The sequence below is a fragment of the Rana temporaria genome, chromosome 10, assembly GCF_905171775.1.
Source record: "Rana temporaria chromosome 10, aRanTem1.1, whole genome shotgun sequence".
In the NCBI taxonomy this organism is placed as follows: Eukaryota; Metazoa; Chordata; class Amphibia; order Anura; family Ranidae; genus Rana; species Rana temporaria.
Window position 1 is genome coordinate 110871773 of NC_053498.1, and position 18342 is coordinate 110890114.

The 18342-nt window shown below is 44.6% G+C and overlaps 1 protein-coding gene across 14 annotated transcripts in view; it reads left to right on the forward strand.

Moving 5' to 3' along the window:
- The window catches only part of AGRN (agrin), a 578793-nt gene that overhangs the window by 512924 nt on the left and 47527 nt on the right, over positions 1–18342 (forward strand). For all 14 annotated transcript variants that reach the window (XM_040325972.1, XM_040325976.1, XM_040325970.1 and 11 more), the window contains 6 exons: positions 1385–1577; positions 1881–2096; positions 5153–5382; positions 6364–6498; positions 9099–9195; positions 11039–11203. In XM_040325972.1, coding sequence (XP_040181906.1) covers positions 1385–1577; positions 1881–2096; positions 5153–5382; positions 6364–6498; positions 9099–9195; positions 11039–11203 — 1036 coding nt within the window. The remainder of the gene's footprint in view (positions 1–1384; positions 1578–1880; positions 2097–5152; positions 5383–6363; positions 6499–9098; positions 9196–11038; positions 11204–18342) is intronic.

Below are 18342 nucleotides of genomic sequence, written 5' to 3' on the forward strand. Positions count from 1 at the left end.
ATGGTTGTAAGCTAGGAACCCTAGGTTGGATCTGCACTTTAGCTATCAGCTTCTTGCAGTAAATAATACTTCATGCAAAAGGATGTGTAGATATATATTTAATCCTAAATATTTAGAAGGACCCAGCAGGCATATCCAAGGGTCTAATGCTTTTACAGTATCATTTAAATAGTGTATTTATTGTGCAATATGTCTACATACTGCTTTTTTTCTACTACAGTTTCAGTTTTGCATGCATCAGAATAGGAGGTATGAAAAGATTTTTACTTACCATTTTAGTGCCTCAGGTAGAAAACTCCTAAACCCCCTTAGCGGTAAACCCGAGCGTGACTCGGGTGGGTTTTCAATGTTAGGATCGGTATCCCCAAGTCACGCTCGGGTTGGACGTGCAGAGTGTGCAGCGGCGCGGCTTACCATCTTGCTGGATCCACAGGCAAGTTACTTACCTTGTCCCTGGATCCAGCGATGCCACCCCGCTGTGTGAGCGAGCGGGTCCTCCTCGCTCGATTCACAGTCTCCCCGTGTGCCGCCGATCTCCGTTCCCTGCGACGTTACGACGCACAGGGGCGGAGAACAGCGCCAAATTAAAAAAAGTAAACAAACACAATACATACAGTATACTGTAATCTTATAGATTACAGTACTGTTTGTAAAAAATACACACCCCCTTGTCCCTAGTGGTCTGCCCAGTGCCCTACATGTACTTTTATATAATAAAAACTATTCTTTCTGCCTGCAAACTGTATATTGTCCAAAAGTGTCCCTTTATGTCAAAAATGGTTTTAGATCAGCTAGAAAACAGCGATAATAAATTAAAATCACTTGCAGAAATGTGCGATAGCGATTTGTGGGGAAATTCGTCATAAAAAAAAAAAAATGACAGCGACAATTCTGCAACTGAGCAAATTTCAGTGATTTTGAGTTGATTACATTATTGAATAATTTTTATTATAATTATATTATTATTATTTGTTATAATTATTTATAATTATTTATTATATTGTAATTTATCATTTTGTTTTTTAAAAAAATGTCATACCCGGGATGCCTACAAGACGCTTGTTTGGTCAGATTTAAGTGAGTTATTCCTAAAAATTACAGGCCTACAGTACAAATCACCAAATTTCCTTGCAAAATAATTGTACCGCTTTTGGTACGTAATTCCAGACAGAATCATACCGCCAGGGAGGTTAATAACAGTTAGGAAAATAGGCTGGTTAGAAGCACTCCATATAAGAAAATGAATGTGCATGATAACACTGAGGACATGAGATTCTGAATGAGGAAGACATAAGCAGTTAGCAGCTGACGGTTATTCATCATAAGAACAATTGATCTGCACATGCTTTTTCTGCCTGCTCACCTATGGCTGCTCTCATTGCAGACATTAAGTATTTCATTCCTGGATTTGGGGGTAAGTCTTACCTGGCATTCAAAATGATGAAGGCATATCACACAGTGCGCATTGCCATGGAATTCCGCTCCTCTGAGCAGAATGGTCTTCTGTTGTACAATGGCCAGATCCGAGGAAAGGATTTCGTCTCCTTGGCAGTAGTGAACGGCTTTGTGGAGCTTAGGTAGGTGGATTTACTGTGATGTCCCCAAGTAACTTTTTTTTTATAATTTCTGTTCCGTTGTTTTGTCTTTGCTGACATTTTATACAGTGCTAAAAGGTTATGGTAATACATGGTCATTGTGTAATAGCAGGATAAAAACTTTTTTTTAAAGGGAACCTGTTATGTTGGAAAATGGGGAACTGTTTTAGTTTTACTTTTTTGAATGGTGCATGTTGGAGGCCTGTTCTGCTTTTAGCTTCTCAGTAAGTTTTTTGCATGTTTATCATTCTGTATGCAAATTTACATGCTTTGTTATGTATACAGGTTTAACACTGGATCGGGCACTGGAATAATCACCAGTAAAGTGCCAGTGGAGCCTGGCCGGTGGCACCAGCTTGTAGTAATACGGAATCGGCGCAGTGGTATGTTGTCTGTGGATGGAGAAACACATGTGAATGGAGAGAGTCCACCAGGTACCGACGGTCTGAACCTGGACACTGACCTGTTCATTGGAGGAGCTCCAGAAGACCAGATGTCTGTGTATGTATCAGAAGGAAGTGATCTGGGGGTCACACTGTATTAGAACCACGTTAAATATCAGTTGGTGAAACAAAAATATTTGTAATTAGATAGCTAACGTTTAAGATCTATGGGCCAGATTCACGTAGCCTGGGCGCAACTTAACTTTTCCGATTTAAGTTACACCGCCACAAATTTTCTGCCTAAGTGCCCGATCCACAAAGCACTTACCTGGAAATTTGCAGCGGTGTAACTTAAATCCGTCCGGCGCAAGGCGGGCCCCATCGAATGGGGCGAGTCCCATTTAAATTAGGCGCGCTCCTGCGCCGGACGTAATGCGCATGCTCCGTCGGGTAAATTACCCGACGTGCATTGCGCTAACTGACGTCGCACCGACATCATTTGCTTAGACGTTAACGTAAATGGCGTCCAGCGCCATTCACGGACGTCTTACGCAAACGACGTTGATGTTTAAATTTTGACGCGGGAACGACGGCCATACTTACCATGGCTTAAGACAACTAGGGCTCAGCCCTAGTTTTACGCGGCGTAACTCGACGGAAACGGGGATCGCTGTAAGTCTTCATTTGCATATTCTACGCCGGCCGCAATGGCCTCGCCACCTAGCGGCCGGCCTAGAATTGCATCCTTAAGATCCGACAGTGTAATTCAATTACACCTGTCGGATCTTAGGGCTAGCTATGCGTAACTGATTCTATGAATCAACCGCATAGTTAGAAACAGAGATACGCCGTCGTATCTCGTTTGTGAATCTGGCTCTATGTTTTACTATACAGTATATAGCACAATAATTCCAGTGCATAAGACGCAAGTATCAAAGGGTTAATAGCATCCATTTAAGCGATAGAAAATTATGTCCTTGTACCTTGAAAGGATATTCCTATATTCAGGTACTCATCCTTAGCATATCTTAGCAGAAAATAATGATAAACACAAATAGAAAATTACCCTCTTCTCCTCTATGAAAACTCTGCAGTCAGTTATCTTGTAATGTCATGGTTCTGTCGTATTGGTCTGCCTCTTGGTTGCTTTCTCATTAAAACTAAAAGTATTTATTGGTTATGTTAATGATTGCTAGTTTCTACAGGGCTGTCAGTCTAACACTGGGAGCATCTGGACAGGAGAGAACAGAGTGATGGCCTAATCACTGTGTTAAAGTCCCTGCAATTGCCTTTTTTTCAGGATGGGTGTGTGTCTGTGAACAGGTTATGCCGTTTGGCAGGTTTCCCTAAATCACAGAACAGTTAACCACTTAAGACCCGGACCATTATGCAGCTAAAGGACCTTGCCCCTTTTTGCGATTCAGCACTGCGTCGCTTTAACTGACGATTGCGCGGTCGTGCGACGTGGCTCCCAAACAAAATTACCACCAAAAGAAATATAGATTTCTTTTGGTGGTATTTGATCACCTCTGCGCTTTTTATTCTTTGCGCTATAAACAAAAATAGAGCGACAATTTTGAAAAAAATTCAATATTTTTTACTTTTTGCTATAATAAATATCACCAAAAAAAGATATAAAAAAACTTTTTTTCCTCAGTTTTGGCCGATACGTATTCTTCTACCTATTTTTGGCAAAAAAAAAAATCGCAATATGCGTTTAATGATTGGTTTGCGCAAAATTTATAGCGTTTACAAAATAGGGGATAGTTTTATGGCATTTTTATTAATAATATTTTTTTTTACTAGTAATGACGGCAATCAGCGATTTTGTTTTTGTGACTGCGACATTATGACGGACACATCGGACAATTTTGACACATTTTTGGGACCATTGTCATTTTCACAGCAAAAAGTGCTATAAAAATGCATTGATTACTGTGAAAATGACAATTGCAGTTTAGGAGTTAACCACTAGGGGACGCTGTAGGGGTTATGTGTGACCTCATATGTGTTTCTAACTGTAGGGGGGCGAGGCTGGACTTGTGACGTCATTGATCGTCTTTCCCTATATCAGGGAACAGACGATCAGTGACAGTGCCACTGTGAAGAACGGGGAAGGTAAGTTTACACACACCTCTACTTGTTTTTCTGCTCCAGTGACCGATTGCGGGACACCGACGGCGATCGGGTCCCGCGGCCACGGAGCTTCGGACCGGGTCGTTGGCGCGTGCCCGCGACCCAGGGCTGGGCACTTAAAGGGGACGTACCTGTACGTGCTTGTGCCCAGCCGTGCCATTCTGCCGACGTATATGTGCAGGAGGCGGTCCTTAAGTGGTTAAACAGAATTACAAATCCTTTGATAAACGTTTCCCTAGTATGTTTGCCGTTCATCTTTTTTTGATGAGTTGCTGACAGCAAACAAAGCCTATAATGTTGTGTTCTTTCAGTCAGGTAGACAGCATGCAGGATGACACACCCCTCAAGTGTAATTACCAAGCTGTGCAAGTAAATCCTGGGAGTAATGGAGACGGTGTATGATAATATGGTGGTGAACAATAATGAGCCCCAGCCTGTCTTGATTTTAAAACCTTAGGCACTCAAATGTCCTTAGGACAAATGAAGTTGCAATTGCTCTAAGTGTCAGGGTTGTTGATGTGACATTTGTGACAGTTGAAGTCATGCCTGTTGCTGTGTATATAACATGGGTCATGAAATCTTCAGCTTGCACTCTGTTTCCTGGCTGCTGCCTGCAAGAAAAATGTCTGGAGGCAATGAGGTTATTACTGTTTCAGGATATGAATAATACAGACTTACAGCCTGCAGAAAAGTTGGCACACGGGGAATGAGATGATGCACCCTGCTGCATGCCTATTTGGGGGGACAGATTTGAATTTCCAATATTGCTGTGCAATTTTCTTGGCTCTTTCGGAATCTGGATGAAATTCACAGCTTATGCCATAACCCTTTGTTTGCTGTCCAGTGCAGGAACACTTGGTCTGATCTTTGAAGCTTATGAAAGATTTATGGTCTGCTTGCTAATAGCAGCCAGTTAGCATTTTATTATATCTCTATTGCGGGTTAGGGGGAGAATACAGATCTAATACATATTTTCAAACCCAGTTGCCTTTTGTAGGTTGTAAATTAGTAACTAAAATAGTTTTTTTCTTTGATCAGGGTGACAGAAAGGACCTCTGTGACTATTGGCCTGAAGGGTTGTATTCGCCTGCTAGATGTGAACAATCAAGTGTACAACTTGCAGGAAGAAGGAGAGGATGTCTTATATGGCAGTGGTGTGGGAGAGTGTGGGAACAACCCATGCCAACCCAATCCTTGCCATAATGGTGCTGTATGTCAAGTGAAGGAGGCCGAAATGTTCCATTGCCAGTGTCTCAATGGCTACACAGGTGAGTGTTCTGTCATTGGGGCAAAGGAGAGTGCCATTGTCCATTAAATGAGTATTAATGCTTGCCACCTGTCCGTATGCTACTATGGACTCTTTCAAGAAGCTCCTGATTCTTTCACAAGAACCCTACCAATAATGGCCAGCTCATGCCAAAACTTGGGATAGAACATGTGGAGAGTAGGGATGAGCCGAACACCCCCCCCCCCTGTTCAGTTCGCACCAGAACCTTTGAACGGACCGACCGGGATGCATATATATCCTCTACACATGGTAACTTTAACTGACTAGCCTGCCTGCCTGCCTGCTCTATCTACCTACAAAAAATGACACTCTCTCTCTCTCTCTTAACCACCGCAACAGACTACACAAGGCTGACCTGCAGGCGGCCTTTTATAGTGTGGAGCGTGTACTAAACCCTCTGAGCCATAATTGGCCAAAGACACCCTTTTTTTGGCCAATCATGGCTCTACGTTTTTTGCAAGCTATGATTGGCCAAGCATGCGGGTCATAGTGCATGCTTGGCCAATCATCAGCCAGCAATGCACTGCGATGCCGCAGTGAATTATGGGCCGTGACACGCCACTCGAATTTGGCGCAAACGGCCCAAAACTTTCATAATTCGACGAACGATCGAACATTCGACTCGAATACGAAGCTCATCCCTAGTGGAGGGTATTAAACCTTCTGCCATGTTTTTTTTATTGCACAAACACAATCCAATGAGATTACCAAACAAGCATCCAAAAGTCCAAGATAATTTAATAATAAAATAGAATCATAGCAGAAAAAAAAGCCAGTGCATTTTGGAGGCCAAACACACTCCCTATTCATGAAGACTACAAAACAAGTACAAAAGGTCATAATCTAAAGAAAAAAGTCAAACCTTAATACCACACTATCCCTAATCAAATGCTTGTTACTCCGCTCTTTTACATAAGTAGATATCGATTTTTGCCTTACCTCTTGCTTCCTATACTTTCAGGACCTACCTGTGCAGATGAACGCAACCCTTGTGACCCCAACCCTTGTCATGTTTCTGCAACATGTTTGGTGCTACCCGAGGGTGGAGCAAAGTGTGAATGCCCTATGGGCAGAGAGGGGGAGTTTTGTGAAAAGGGTAAGTTAAGGTGGATTTATTGCCATAATCATTTTACTTTAGTTGGATACATTTACCCAGTTAAAGGGGTTGTAAAGGTTTGTTTTTTATTTTCTGAATAGGTTCCTTTAGGCTAGTGCTTTGTTGGTTCACTAACCTTTTCCTTCGATTTCCCTTCTAAATGTTTTTTTCTTTGTTTGAATTTCTCACTTCCTGTTCCTCCTCAGTAAGCTTGCCCCCATCATCCGAGCTGTTCTGACTGGGGGTTAGTCAGCGTGTTCGCCCTCTCCCTTGGGACTACATCCAATGCACTAGCTCAATGGAACCTATTTAGAAAATAAAAACAAACTTTTACAACCCCTTTAAGGGGCGAAGATGTACCTGACATATCCTAGGTTCCTTACCCTTTGGACACAGATTTAATCGTGTATTTATCAGGACCTGCTTTCCATTTGAGAACCCAATCTGTATAGCAGAGCAGCTGTATCAGGGCTGATTCCTTTTTCTGATTGATACAGTGTCAGTGCTGGGTAATATGTTAACAAAAATACACTGTAGTTAGCTGAAGCTCTTTTAATTGTGTTAATTTTCTTATGGCTTTCATTCTTAACCAATGATAAACCTCTTGTTATCCCCAGCTATCCTTAACCAATTTCTTTCATTTAATTTTAATTAACATTTTAATACAGCTGTATGAACATGTCTTTTGTGTTCTCATTTATTTTATGTAGTATAAGCATTACAAACTCATTTGCTAATATATATTTAACTTTGCCATATTTTTTACCAAATGTGGCATAATTAATGACACACTTTGATTGGAAATATATATACACACATACAGTGTGTGTGTGTATGTGTATATATATATATATATATATATATATATATATATATATATATATACACACACACACACATACACACAAAATAATATATTATTATTATTATTTAATATCACCAAAAGTTAGTTTTGTTTGTTGAAAACAAACGGACATTTAGGAGCAGTTGGGCATTTTTTATTCAGCTGCTCCTGAACTCTCCTCTGTTATCAGTACATGTACACAGGGTCATTTATAGTCATTTCTAGGCAGTTGAGTTTAGAAGCTTTTTTTGGAAAGGAAAAAAAGGGTATTTGAAACGCCTGTAACAGCTTGTAAAGGCGTGTAAATATGGTAACTGGCGTTTAGCCGCATTTCGTTTACAGGCGTTTTAAATTTTTAACTATTTAAAAAATGCTTCTAAATGCAAACGCGGTAAAACGGAAGTTTAAAACTTGGTTACTATTTGTCACGTTAAATCGTTCAGGAGAGGTTGTAAAACGTCCCGTGTATATTACATGTTTGGCATTTAAAAACTAAAAAGTATACAATCACTTTAAATGTATTATTATTTGCATTGGGTCTAATGTATCTAATTTAATGTATAAAATGTAAGAAAACAAATGCTATAACCGAGTTTTAGCCATCAGTGAAGGTATTGGCTTTCATTTTGCGTGCCGCTTTGAGTTTTGGTTAGTTGCTGTGGACAAAATTTTCACTTCAGCTTTCATAAACAAAATCCAAATATTTAGGCCCGGATTCACAAAGCATTTGCGCCGACGTATCTCGAGATACACCGCGTAAGTGCAAATATGCGCCGTCGTATCTGTGTGCCGTCCCACAAAACTAAGATACGCCTAAAAAATAGGCTTCATCTGACAGATGTAACTTCCCTACGCTGACATAGAGTGGGCGCATATTTAGGCTGGACGCATTTGGCACTCCCATTGATTTTCTATTCACATATGCAAATGAGGGAGATATGCCGATATAAGAACGTCCGTCCGACGCAGTGCGTGTAAAGTAATACGTCCGGCGTAAAGTTATGCCCCATAAAGGTGATTTAACTCTGCAGCATCCATGCAAAGGGCTGCACCAGGGAACACAAGCCGACGTATTTTACGTAGGACGTGAATATGACTAGGCGTAGGTTACATTCACGCCGTAGGCAGTGATCCGACGTATCTTAGGCAGTTTTTTCCGGCGTGATTGTGAGCATGCGCACTGAGATGCGCCCACGGGACGGCGCATGCGCAGTTGGCAATACGTATCTGTCTGGCGCTCGGCCCATCATTTGTATCGGGTCACGCCTCATTAGCATGGCTCACGCCCACTTCCACTTACGCCAACTTGCGCCTTGGAAATCCAGCGCAAATTTGGAAGCACTGGCTTTGTGAATTCGGTGCTTGACTCTCTGCGCTGCGTCGGAGATACGCTATGGTGGCATAAATATGCGCCAGTGTCTGTGAATCCGGGCCATAGTATCTATTTTTTTTTCTCATGCCCTTTGACTTTTTTTTTTTTCTTTCATATGAGCAAATGTATGAGTATAACATAACATGAATGGGAACATAATTAGCCTGGATTAGGGTGGCTGTCAGGTGTGACACAGCATACCTCCTGCCAGCACACACACTGTACATATAAAACATTGTACACAAGCGTCTTGTGATGCCTGGAATGCAGCCAACACTCAAAGATACACGGAAGTTTCATCATATGGCACACAGCGGGTTTTCGCAGAGGCTGACTGGCAGTTGTGAAAAGCAATAGTTTTGATTTCTCTTCTTCTCTTTACAGTGATTGACCCGGATTTTAATCTGCCTTTCTTGCCACGTTTTAACGGCTACTCTTATCTGGAATTGAAAGGTCTTCAGACGTTTGCCACCGACATAACGTGAGTGATCTGAGAGGAAATGTTAATGTATTTAGACTCTTATTGAACACTGCAATATATGTAACAATGGAAGTGAATCTTTAGATGTGGCAGCATTCAATAATAAGAGTACAGTTATAGGAGCTTCTAAATCCAATAACGCAGATTCAGAAAATCTATGAAACGTTGTAATTAAATATTATTGAGCTCAGACAGTTTCATATTTATTCATTTATTGTAGAGATCTTCATTTTCAAAATTGCATTACAATTGACCATTGGTTGTGAATAGTGACTGATAAACAAGCTGCAAAAGTCCTTCCCTTCTGTATTGCACCCCTTGATGGTGTAGAAGTTTGGGAATCCTGAGGGCCTTTGAGTTAAGTCAGGAAGAAGGGAGATATTCACTTGAGGTGTGGTCACTCTGCTCCTTACGTATGTGTAAAGCCTCATACACACGATCGGACTTCCATCTGACTTTTCCGTGGATTTTGGTCTGAATGGGCGTTGGCCATGAAGTTGTTCTGCATACGCATGGCAGGACATTTTCAGCCAAATTTCACCAAATCATGTGTTTTTTCAACTCTTTACTGCCACCTTTTGGGCAACGTCTGCTATTGTTGGCTGATCTTTAGTATTGGTTCTGAGCATGCGTGTTTGTACTTTGGACTTTGATGTACACACAATCGGATTATCCTCCATCAGACATTTGTTGCCAAAAAGTTTGAGAGCATTCACAGCGAACATTCGGACACACGGTCGGATTGTCCGATCAAACACGTCTGTTGGACAATTGATGTCAAAAAGTTTGATCGTGTGTATGGGCCTTAAGAGAGGATTAAAGTTGTCAGAAGAAAAACACTGCTGATGTTTTTACTGAAAATGCTGGTTATTGCTGGCTGTCTCTCTTATTTTCTTAATGACTGACCTAGAACAAGTTTGTGGATATGGGAAGTATGAGAAAATCTGCAATGCTTTAATTTGTTCCAGGTCAGTTATTTTGAGTGTAGAAACAGGATGGTCAGCATAACCGTTGGTAAACTAGTAAAATCAGGGACGGCAACCTCCATGTGTCAGGACTAGTTTTGGTAAAAGCCCAGCTTTTTGTGGTTAAGGCGCCATTCACACCTGAGCGTATAGTTTTCAGGCAGAAAGTCGTGTGATATTGCTGAGATTTTGTACAGGTCACCAATGTGAAAGGCAGAAAAACGCCCAAATTTAGCTACAAAAAAAAGCTACAGAACTTTTTTGAGCTGGAGGCGATTTGGAGTGCAGATGTGAACCATCTCCATAGAGAATAATTGATTTTTGTTTCACCTCCAGCGCTTTGGGGCTTCAGGCTTCAAGCTACAAAAAGCTGAGGTGTGGGGCCTTAGGGGTGAATAAGTGGACCTTTGTCCGGATGTTGAGTTGCAATGAAGGAGATTTTTCTTTCTTATCCTGGTGACCACAGGAAGTGAGGAATACTTCCTTGGCTGTGAAATCCTGACATAGCTTTCAGCCTTCTTATGTGTCCCCATTGGAGAGATTCTGCTCACTTCCTGTTTTACTGACTACAAAGAAGAAAGGCAAAATCTCCTACAGAAAAAGGCACAATAATAAGAGGCCTGTGTGATTTCCACAGGATCTAACCTTACAATACAGCTGAATTAGAGGGAGCTCTTCTGGGCCAATTCAATAAAGCAGCAGAATGTATTGAAAATAGTGAAAGTGCACTAATATTTCTGATCTCAGCTTAGAGTAGTCCTGCTAGGGAGTCATTGTTGTGGGTCCAGGAAGACCCAATAGGGGTGAAGCCGATGACAATTCTGCTCGCTATGCTTATTATATAACCTTGTAACGGTGTCTTCTATGTCATTCCTCAGTGATAAGCTGACTATGGAGGTGGTGTTCCTTACCAGCAGCCCCAATGGACTTCTCTTCTATAACGGGCAGAAAACAGATGGCAAAGGGGACTTTGTTTCTCTTGCCCTGCATGATGGACATCTGGAATACAGATATGATCTAGGGAAAGGGGCAGCTGTTATCAGGTATGTCATAGGTACCATTGTACAAACTTGTTTTATGAGTGTCTCTCCGTCAAACACACCAAAATTGCTCAAGTTTACATATTTCTGAAGAATGCCAGGATTAGAATTGTAGATATAGGACATTCTGAGCAGTAACACCCTAACAACTGATTTTGGGAAGGGAACAAAGGACCAGCCAAAACAACTGCCACAATTAATCACTATAATTATTATAATCAAATACTCAATCGCACAGAACACCATAAGAATACATAATAACTGACGCAGCAGATCTGAAAAGCTTACTGTACCTAATAATCTTACATTATGTTCATCTAACAGTTCATTCGGCACGACAAGCCTGACTGACGTGGGAGGGATAATAGTGACAGTTTTTTTTCCCTCCTGCTGTAGTTTCAAAAGACGTGTGGTCATAAATATAATTTACTATATAGACAACTCGTAGATATGTTAAAGGGGTTGTAAAGGAAAACATTTTTTTTCACAATAAGCATCCTTTACCTGCATACATTCCTCTCTTCACTTCCTCATTGTTAGTTTTTGCTCAGAAGTTGCTCTATTTCTTCTCTGTTCTGTTCACTTCCTGCTTGTCTGATTTTACTGACCACCGTGACGGGAGACTTTACTGCAGGGGTGAGTAATGTGCTCGCCCCCTCCTGGGAACTACATCTGTGCGGCAGGACGCTCACTACGTGTTAGAGACTTCAAAGAGGTGTGAATTACTGGGCGTGCCGCAATGCATACTGGGAAATGTAGTTCTTACATGAACGAGCGATGCAAATCAGGGAGTGAATGAGAGAACAGAAACTAGAATGCCGGAGGTGATATACCGTATTTTCCGGCTAATAAGACGACTTTTTAACCCCTTAAAATCTTCTTAAAAGTCGGGGGTCGTCTTATACGTTGGTAACCTAACATCCCTTACCTTATCCTAAGACATGCAGAATCGCGGCCGTCCATTTTTCAAAGCCGCGCCTCCTACTTCTTCTGTTCCGTGATAGGCGGAACACTCAGCTTCCCAGGAGACACTGTGTTTAGTGTCCGCCTATCACGGAGGCCCTCTCCTCCTCGGACGAGAGGGCCTCCGTGATAGGCGAACACTGAACACAGTGCCTCCTGGGAAGCTGAGTGTTCCGCCTATCATGGAATAGAAGAAGTAGGAGGCGCGGCTTTTGAAAAACGGACGGCCGCGATTCTGCATGTCTTAGGATAAGGTAAGGGATCATCAAGACACAGTCAGGCATGTCATAAGGGAACAGCGAATCTGGCATGTAATGGGGCACAGTGAGTCTGGCATGTAATGGGGCACAGTGAGGCATGTAGTGGCACAGTCTGGCATGTAATGGTGGCACCGTGAGGCGAGGCATGACTAGTAGGAAGGGGGTAGTCTTATACAGCGAGTATATCCCAAAACCAACATTTTAGCTGGAAAATTAGGGGGTCGTCTTATACGCCGGCAAATACGGTAGATGAAGGAATTTAATAGGTATTTACTCGTTTTTTAACAGAATCATTACACTATTCTGTCTGTCTACCTTGCAGACATTAATTGTAGGCAAAACATTTTTTTCCTTTTCAACTCCTTTAACTTTGGCAGGCTAGACTTGGGTGGCTAAGACGGAATGGACAGTTTGAGGGCTACAGTGGAAGAGACAGACCCTGGAGCTTTTAGAGAAAACAGGAATAAGTTATTAAAAATTGCTTGCCATGTTTCAGTTACGGTGTTTGTAAACCTCAGACATGAAATCTGAACAAAGCACGTATTTCTCGTGTTTACTTGTCACTCTCCAAAGCATGAAGTGTATTTTCTCACTGCTGTCTAGTTCTTCTATTATCAGCATGAGTATCTTCTGACAAGTTTCCCTGACACCAAGAATAAAAAGGTGACAGGGAGGGAGTTCAGTACACAACCTGTGATTGACAGCATCCGCTCAGTTGCTGTGTGAAGGGGGCTGTGTCCCATCCCTCCAATCAGCTATCAGAGCTCACGTACAGTGTGTAACTGCAGCTCCCTGCCCCCTGCTTTGTGAGTCTGTGAAAAATCAGAGTTTTACAAGCATGTACAGGACAAATGGCTGCAAATAAAACAGGTACAACTTCTATAGAAGGATTTGTTTCATCTGTGTATCTCCTGAGGATTGTCCCTTTACTGGATATAGGTACGGGATAGGTAAGGGTTTACAATCATGTTAAAAGCATTTGCAGACTTAATAATCAGCCAACTTGATGTTTCAGTTGTATAATCTGGGCTGCATTTATACATCATGCTGCTTGGGGCACATTTATCTATCTATGTATGCCCTTTTGTACAATCTCTGAACAAGGTTTTTCTCCCTCGTCTTCCAGGACGGCACGCTGAGAGTAGACTGGCCACCTGACAGGAAACACAATCAAAAAAAGAGGTTAAAAGGCCCCACCCTTCCCGTGTGCCTCAGTTTCTGATTGTGTTTCCCCTACAGCGAAACAGTTTTTTATTTTTCACCTGACCTAAGGCCTGGGGCTGGTGGTCCCCCCCCCGGAGTCTAGACCACAGGTACTGGGTGCTTTTGGGTCCGGTCAAGGTGCTTTGCACTTTCCCGGGGGGTGTCCCTTCTTTATGGTCCAGGGAGGCTGAAAGTGCTAACTGAGAAGAGTGCCTCCCTGGACGCCAGAGCCTCCTAGCTAGCAGGGCTTCTCTAGTGCTCTGAGGCGGCCGTTCCTCTCTCCCCCCCCCTGTCTTCCCTCCTACCTTACAGGGAGACTTCCCTCTCTGCAGCGTGGTGTTGGCTGGGCTGGGCGCCGCTCCGAGCGGCGCCATCACTTGCTGGGCGCGTATTGATGACGCGCACGACGTCGTGACGTCACTCCGCCCCTCCAAGATGGCGGCCTCCACCGGACGGATGCCGCATTTCGCTGCAGAGCACAGCAGAGGCAGAGCAACACGCAGCCGGGGAGAGAGAAGGGCCGGGCGCCCTCATCATGGAGGATCGTCTGATAGACCTGGCTGCTGAGGAGTCCACCCGGGGTGAGTCCTCCTTGTGTTGGGGGGGGGGAATGGCTACACTGCCCCCCCCCCCTTGTTGTAAAACCTCAGCTGTGAGAGTGTGTTGCTAATGGGCCTTTCTATTTTACGTTATGTTTTAGGAGAGGACCCTTCTGCCCAGGGGGAAGCCAGTAGATCTACTAAGCCCCCTAAAAAAATTAAGAAATGTGGGAATTGTAATGATAAACTCCCGACAGACTATAACAAGCCCTTTTGCTCCAAGTGTATCCTTAAACTAGCTGGGAAAGAGACCTCGCAAATCATGAAGGATTTTCTTTCTGTGCAGTCGGAAATGCTTGCCACTCTCAAAGATTTTAAATCCTCCTTGAAAAGTAGGGAGTCTGATCCCCCTGTGCCTGGTCCTTCGTCCCAGGAGGGATCCACTTCTGCGCGGCTGGGTTCCCGCCAGCGAACTAGGAAGGCCCCTTCCTCTGACTCCGAGGATTCTGAGGTTACTCTTCAGGACGAGGGCCTGGCGGAAAGCCAGGCGGAGGAAGAGGACGAGGATGCCAGGTCAGGAAAATATATATTTTCCGCGGATGATATGGAGGGTCTTCTCGCAGCCATTTACGCCTCTGAGCAGATCCAACATCCAGCGGAGCAGGTTTCAGCCCAGGACAGGATGTATTTGGGTTTAATTAAGCCTCAGTCTAAGACTGACAGTGCATCAATCCCTCAAGGATATTATCCGGAGGGAATGGGCTGAGCCAGAAAAGAAACTTCCCAAATTTAAAACCTGGAAACGCCGCTGCCCCTTTAAAGATGAGGTGGAGGATACCTTTTTCAAAGTTCCCCGTCTTGACGCATCTTTAGCTCAGGTCTCTAGACAATCCGACCTCTCTTTTGAGGATGCAGGGAGTTTAAGGGATGCCATGGATAGGCGTGCTGATACCTCCCTCCGTAGAGCCTGGGAAGCCAATGCAGCCGCTTTGGGTCCTGCGTTAGCTTCAGCATGCGTCGCAAGGAACACTGCCGCTTGGACTTCCAGGCTGTTGGATCATCTAGCAAGTTCTTCCAAGTCTAGAGAAACTCAAGAGTCCCTCCAGGTTATCGGCAGTGCGGTAGCCTATTTGGCAGACGCAGCTATTGAGACGGTTCGCGCTTCAGCCAAGACTGGAGCACTTATCAATGCTTCTAGGAGAGCTGTCTGGTTGAAAACTTGGAGGGGCGACCTTGCGTCAAAAAAACGCTTGTGTGCGATTCCGTTTGAAGGTTCCCTCCTGTTCGGCACCGCATTAGATCAGGCCCTAGCGAGATCCTCTGAAAAAGGAAATAAGTTTCCCTCCAGACCTAGAGCAAATAGGGGGAAGTTTTTTCGTCCCAACCAGAGGAAAAACCCTCCTCCAGGGAAGAAATCGGAGCCCGGCAGGCGCTGGGGGTTTGGAAAAGATAAACCAAAGTGTGGGATCCTTTTTTCCAGCCCCAAGCCTGGTGAAAAGGATCCCAAGTGACGAGAGGGTAGGGGGCAGGCTCTCCAGGTTCCTTCCCGTTTGGGAGGAGATAACCAGGAGTCCTCACGTCCTTCAGATCATCAGGGAAGGTTACAGGCTAGAATTTCGCCAGTTTCCTCCCCCTATTTTTCTCCTCACACATCTACCAAGCGATCCTCGCAAAGCCGCTGGACTTTCCCAGAACGTTGCCAGCCTGGCCGAACAGGGAGTCATAATCCCAGTCCCTCCAAATCAAGAGGGCCAGGGAGTATACTCCCATATTTTTGTCGTTCCCAAACCATCCGGGAAATTCAGATTGATCATCAATCTCAGACCCCTGAACGTTCATCTTCAATACAAAAAATTTCGTATGGAGAATGTTTACAGTCTCAGGGGCCTCTTGTTAGAGGGCGTGTTCATGGTGACAATAGACTTGAGGGATGCTTACCTTCACGTCCCTATTTGTCCGGATCACCAGAAATTCCTCAGATTCGCCCTCACCTCTGCCCAAGGAGTTCAACACTGGCAGTTCTCGGCCCTCCCCTTCGGACTGGCTTCCAGTCCGAGGGTGTTTACGAAGGTCCTGGCAGAGGTGATGGCTTTTCTACATTTAAAGGGGATCTCCCTCGTCCCTTACTTGGACGACCTTTTGCTCTTCAACCTAAGTCGGGATCCGCTCCTTTTGGACCTGCCCACTGTCATAACCACCCTGGAATCCCTTGGTTGGATCGTGAACAAGGAGAAGTCTTCTCTCCTTCCAGAACAAAGGAAGATGTACCTAGGTTTTCTTATAGACTCCCTAGAAAGGAAGCTTGTCTTAACCCAAGACAAAGCACAGGGTCTTATGGCAGCGGTCAGGTCCCTAGTAGCGGCTGTAGATTCCTCTTTCAGAGAAATCATGAGGTTGTTGGGACGGATGACTTCGTGCATCCCGGCAGTTCCTTGGGCCCAACTCCACTCAAGGCCCCTGCAGGCCTTCCTTCTCTCATCTTGGGGGGGAACGGAAGAGACGTTGGATACCAGGGTCAGTATCCCGGTTCCAGTAAAAGACACCTTACAGTGGTGGCTGTTTCCCCAGAACCTTTTAAAGGGTCGTCTGTGGAGTCAGGTCAACCCGATCAAAGTCACTACAGATGCCAGCAGCTGGGGTTGGGGAGCCCATACGGAGGAACTTCGAGCCCAGGGTTCTTGGAATCCCCAGCAAAGGCGGCTTCTTCCAACTACCGGGAGTTATTGGCGGTTGGGGAGGCTCTGGAAGCCTTCGAGGAGAGAATTCAGGGCCGAGAGGTCCTAGTTCTCTCCGACAACGCGACTACGATCGCCTTTCTCAACCGGCAAGGAGGCACCAGGTCACACTCTCTCCTAGCCCTCTCCCTGAGGATCCTAAGTTGGGTAGAACAGAGGGTGCCCTCTCTTCTAGCGGTCCATATAAGAGGGACCCTCAATCTGGAGGCCGATTTTCTGAGCCGCCAGCCCATCCTTCAGGGGGAATGGGAATTATGCCCGGAGACCTTCAGCTGGATTTGCCAACAGCTCGGTCGCCCAGAAGTAGACCTCTTTGCGTGCAAGGGGAACAAAAAGGTGAACAGGTTCTTTTCCCTCTCCCGAGAGCAGGGTTCACTGGGGGTGGATGCGTTGGCTCAGCCCTGGAGATTCCGGTTGGCCTACGCCTTTCCCCCCTTGAATCTCATCCCAAGGGTTCTGCAAAAATTGAACGCCTCAGACACCAACCTGATTTTAATCGCACCTTGGTGGCCCAAGAGGTCCTGGTTCCCCACCCTGAAACATTGGGCTCTAGCTCCCCCGCTTCCTCTCCCTCTCCGGGCGGGTCTTCTGCGGCAAGGGCCGGTCTCTCATCCGAATCCAGAGTTCTTCAGCCTGACGGCATGGCTCTTGAGAGGTGGAACCTGCAGCAGAGAGGCGGTTCGGAAAAGGTGATAGGAACCCTGTTGGCTAGTCGCAAGAAAGTCACCAGACTCATCTATGCGAGAATTTGGGGGGTCTTTTCGCGCTGGTGCTCCGCGAAACAGATCTCCTACCCTGACATCCCCGCCATCCTGGATTTCCTCCAGGATGGGGTGGACCTAGGCTTAGCCACTAAGACCTTGAGAGTCCAAGTTACGGCCTTGTCCTATTTTTTGGACAGGAGCCTTTCTGGGGATCCTCTTATTAGGAGGTTTCTGACAGCTAGGGACAGACTTTCCCCTATACAAGTGTCTAGAATTCCCCCTTGGGACCTCTCCCTAGTCTTGAATCAGCTATCTAAGGCACCATTCGAACCTATAGATAGTATTCCAATTAAATTACTTTCATTTAAATTTACTTTTTTGTTGGCTATCACGTCTGCCAAAAGAGTTGAAGACATGCATGCTTTTTCCATTAAGGAACCCTTTCTTCGGGTTTTTGAAGACAGGGTGGTACTGAGTCAGGATCCTCTGTACCTGCCCAAAGTGGCAACTAAATTCCACAGATCCCAGGAGGTAGTCCTCCCTTCGTTTTGCGCAGATCCCAAGAATGAGAAGGAGGCTACTTTTCATTGCTTGGACGTAAGACGTTGTCTTTTGATTTATTTAGAGAGGGTAAGTGAGTTTAGGAATTCCCCTCATCTTTTGGTTAATTTTTCTGGTCAGAAAAAGGGTCAGCAGGCAACGAAAGCTTCTATATCCAGATGGATCAGGCAGGCTATT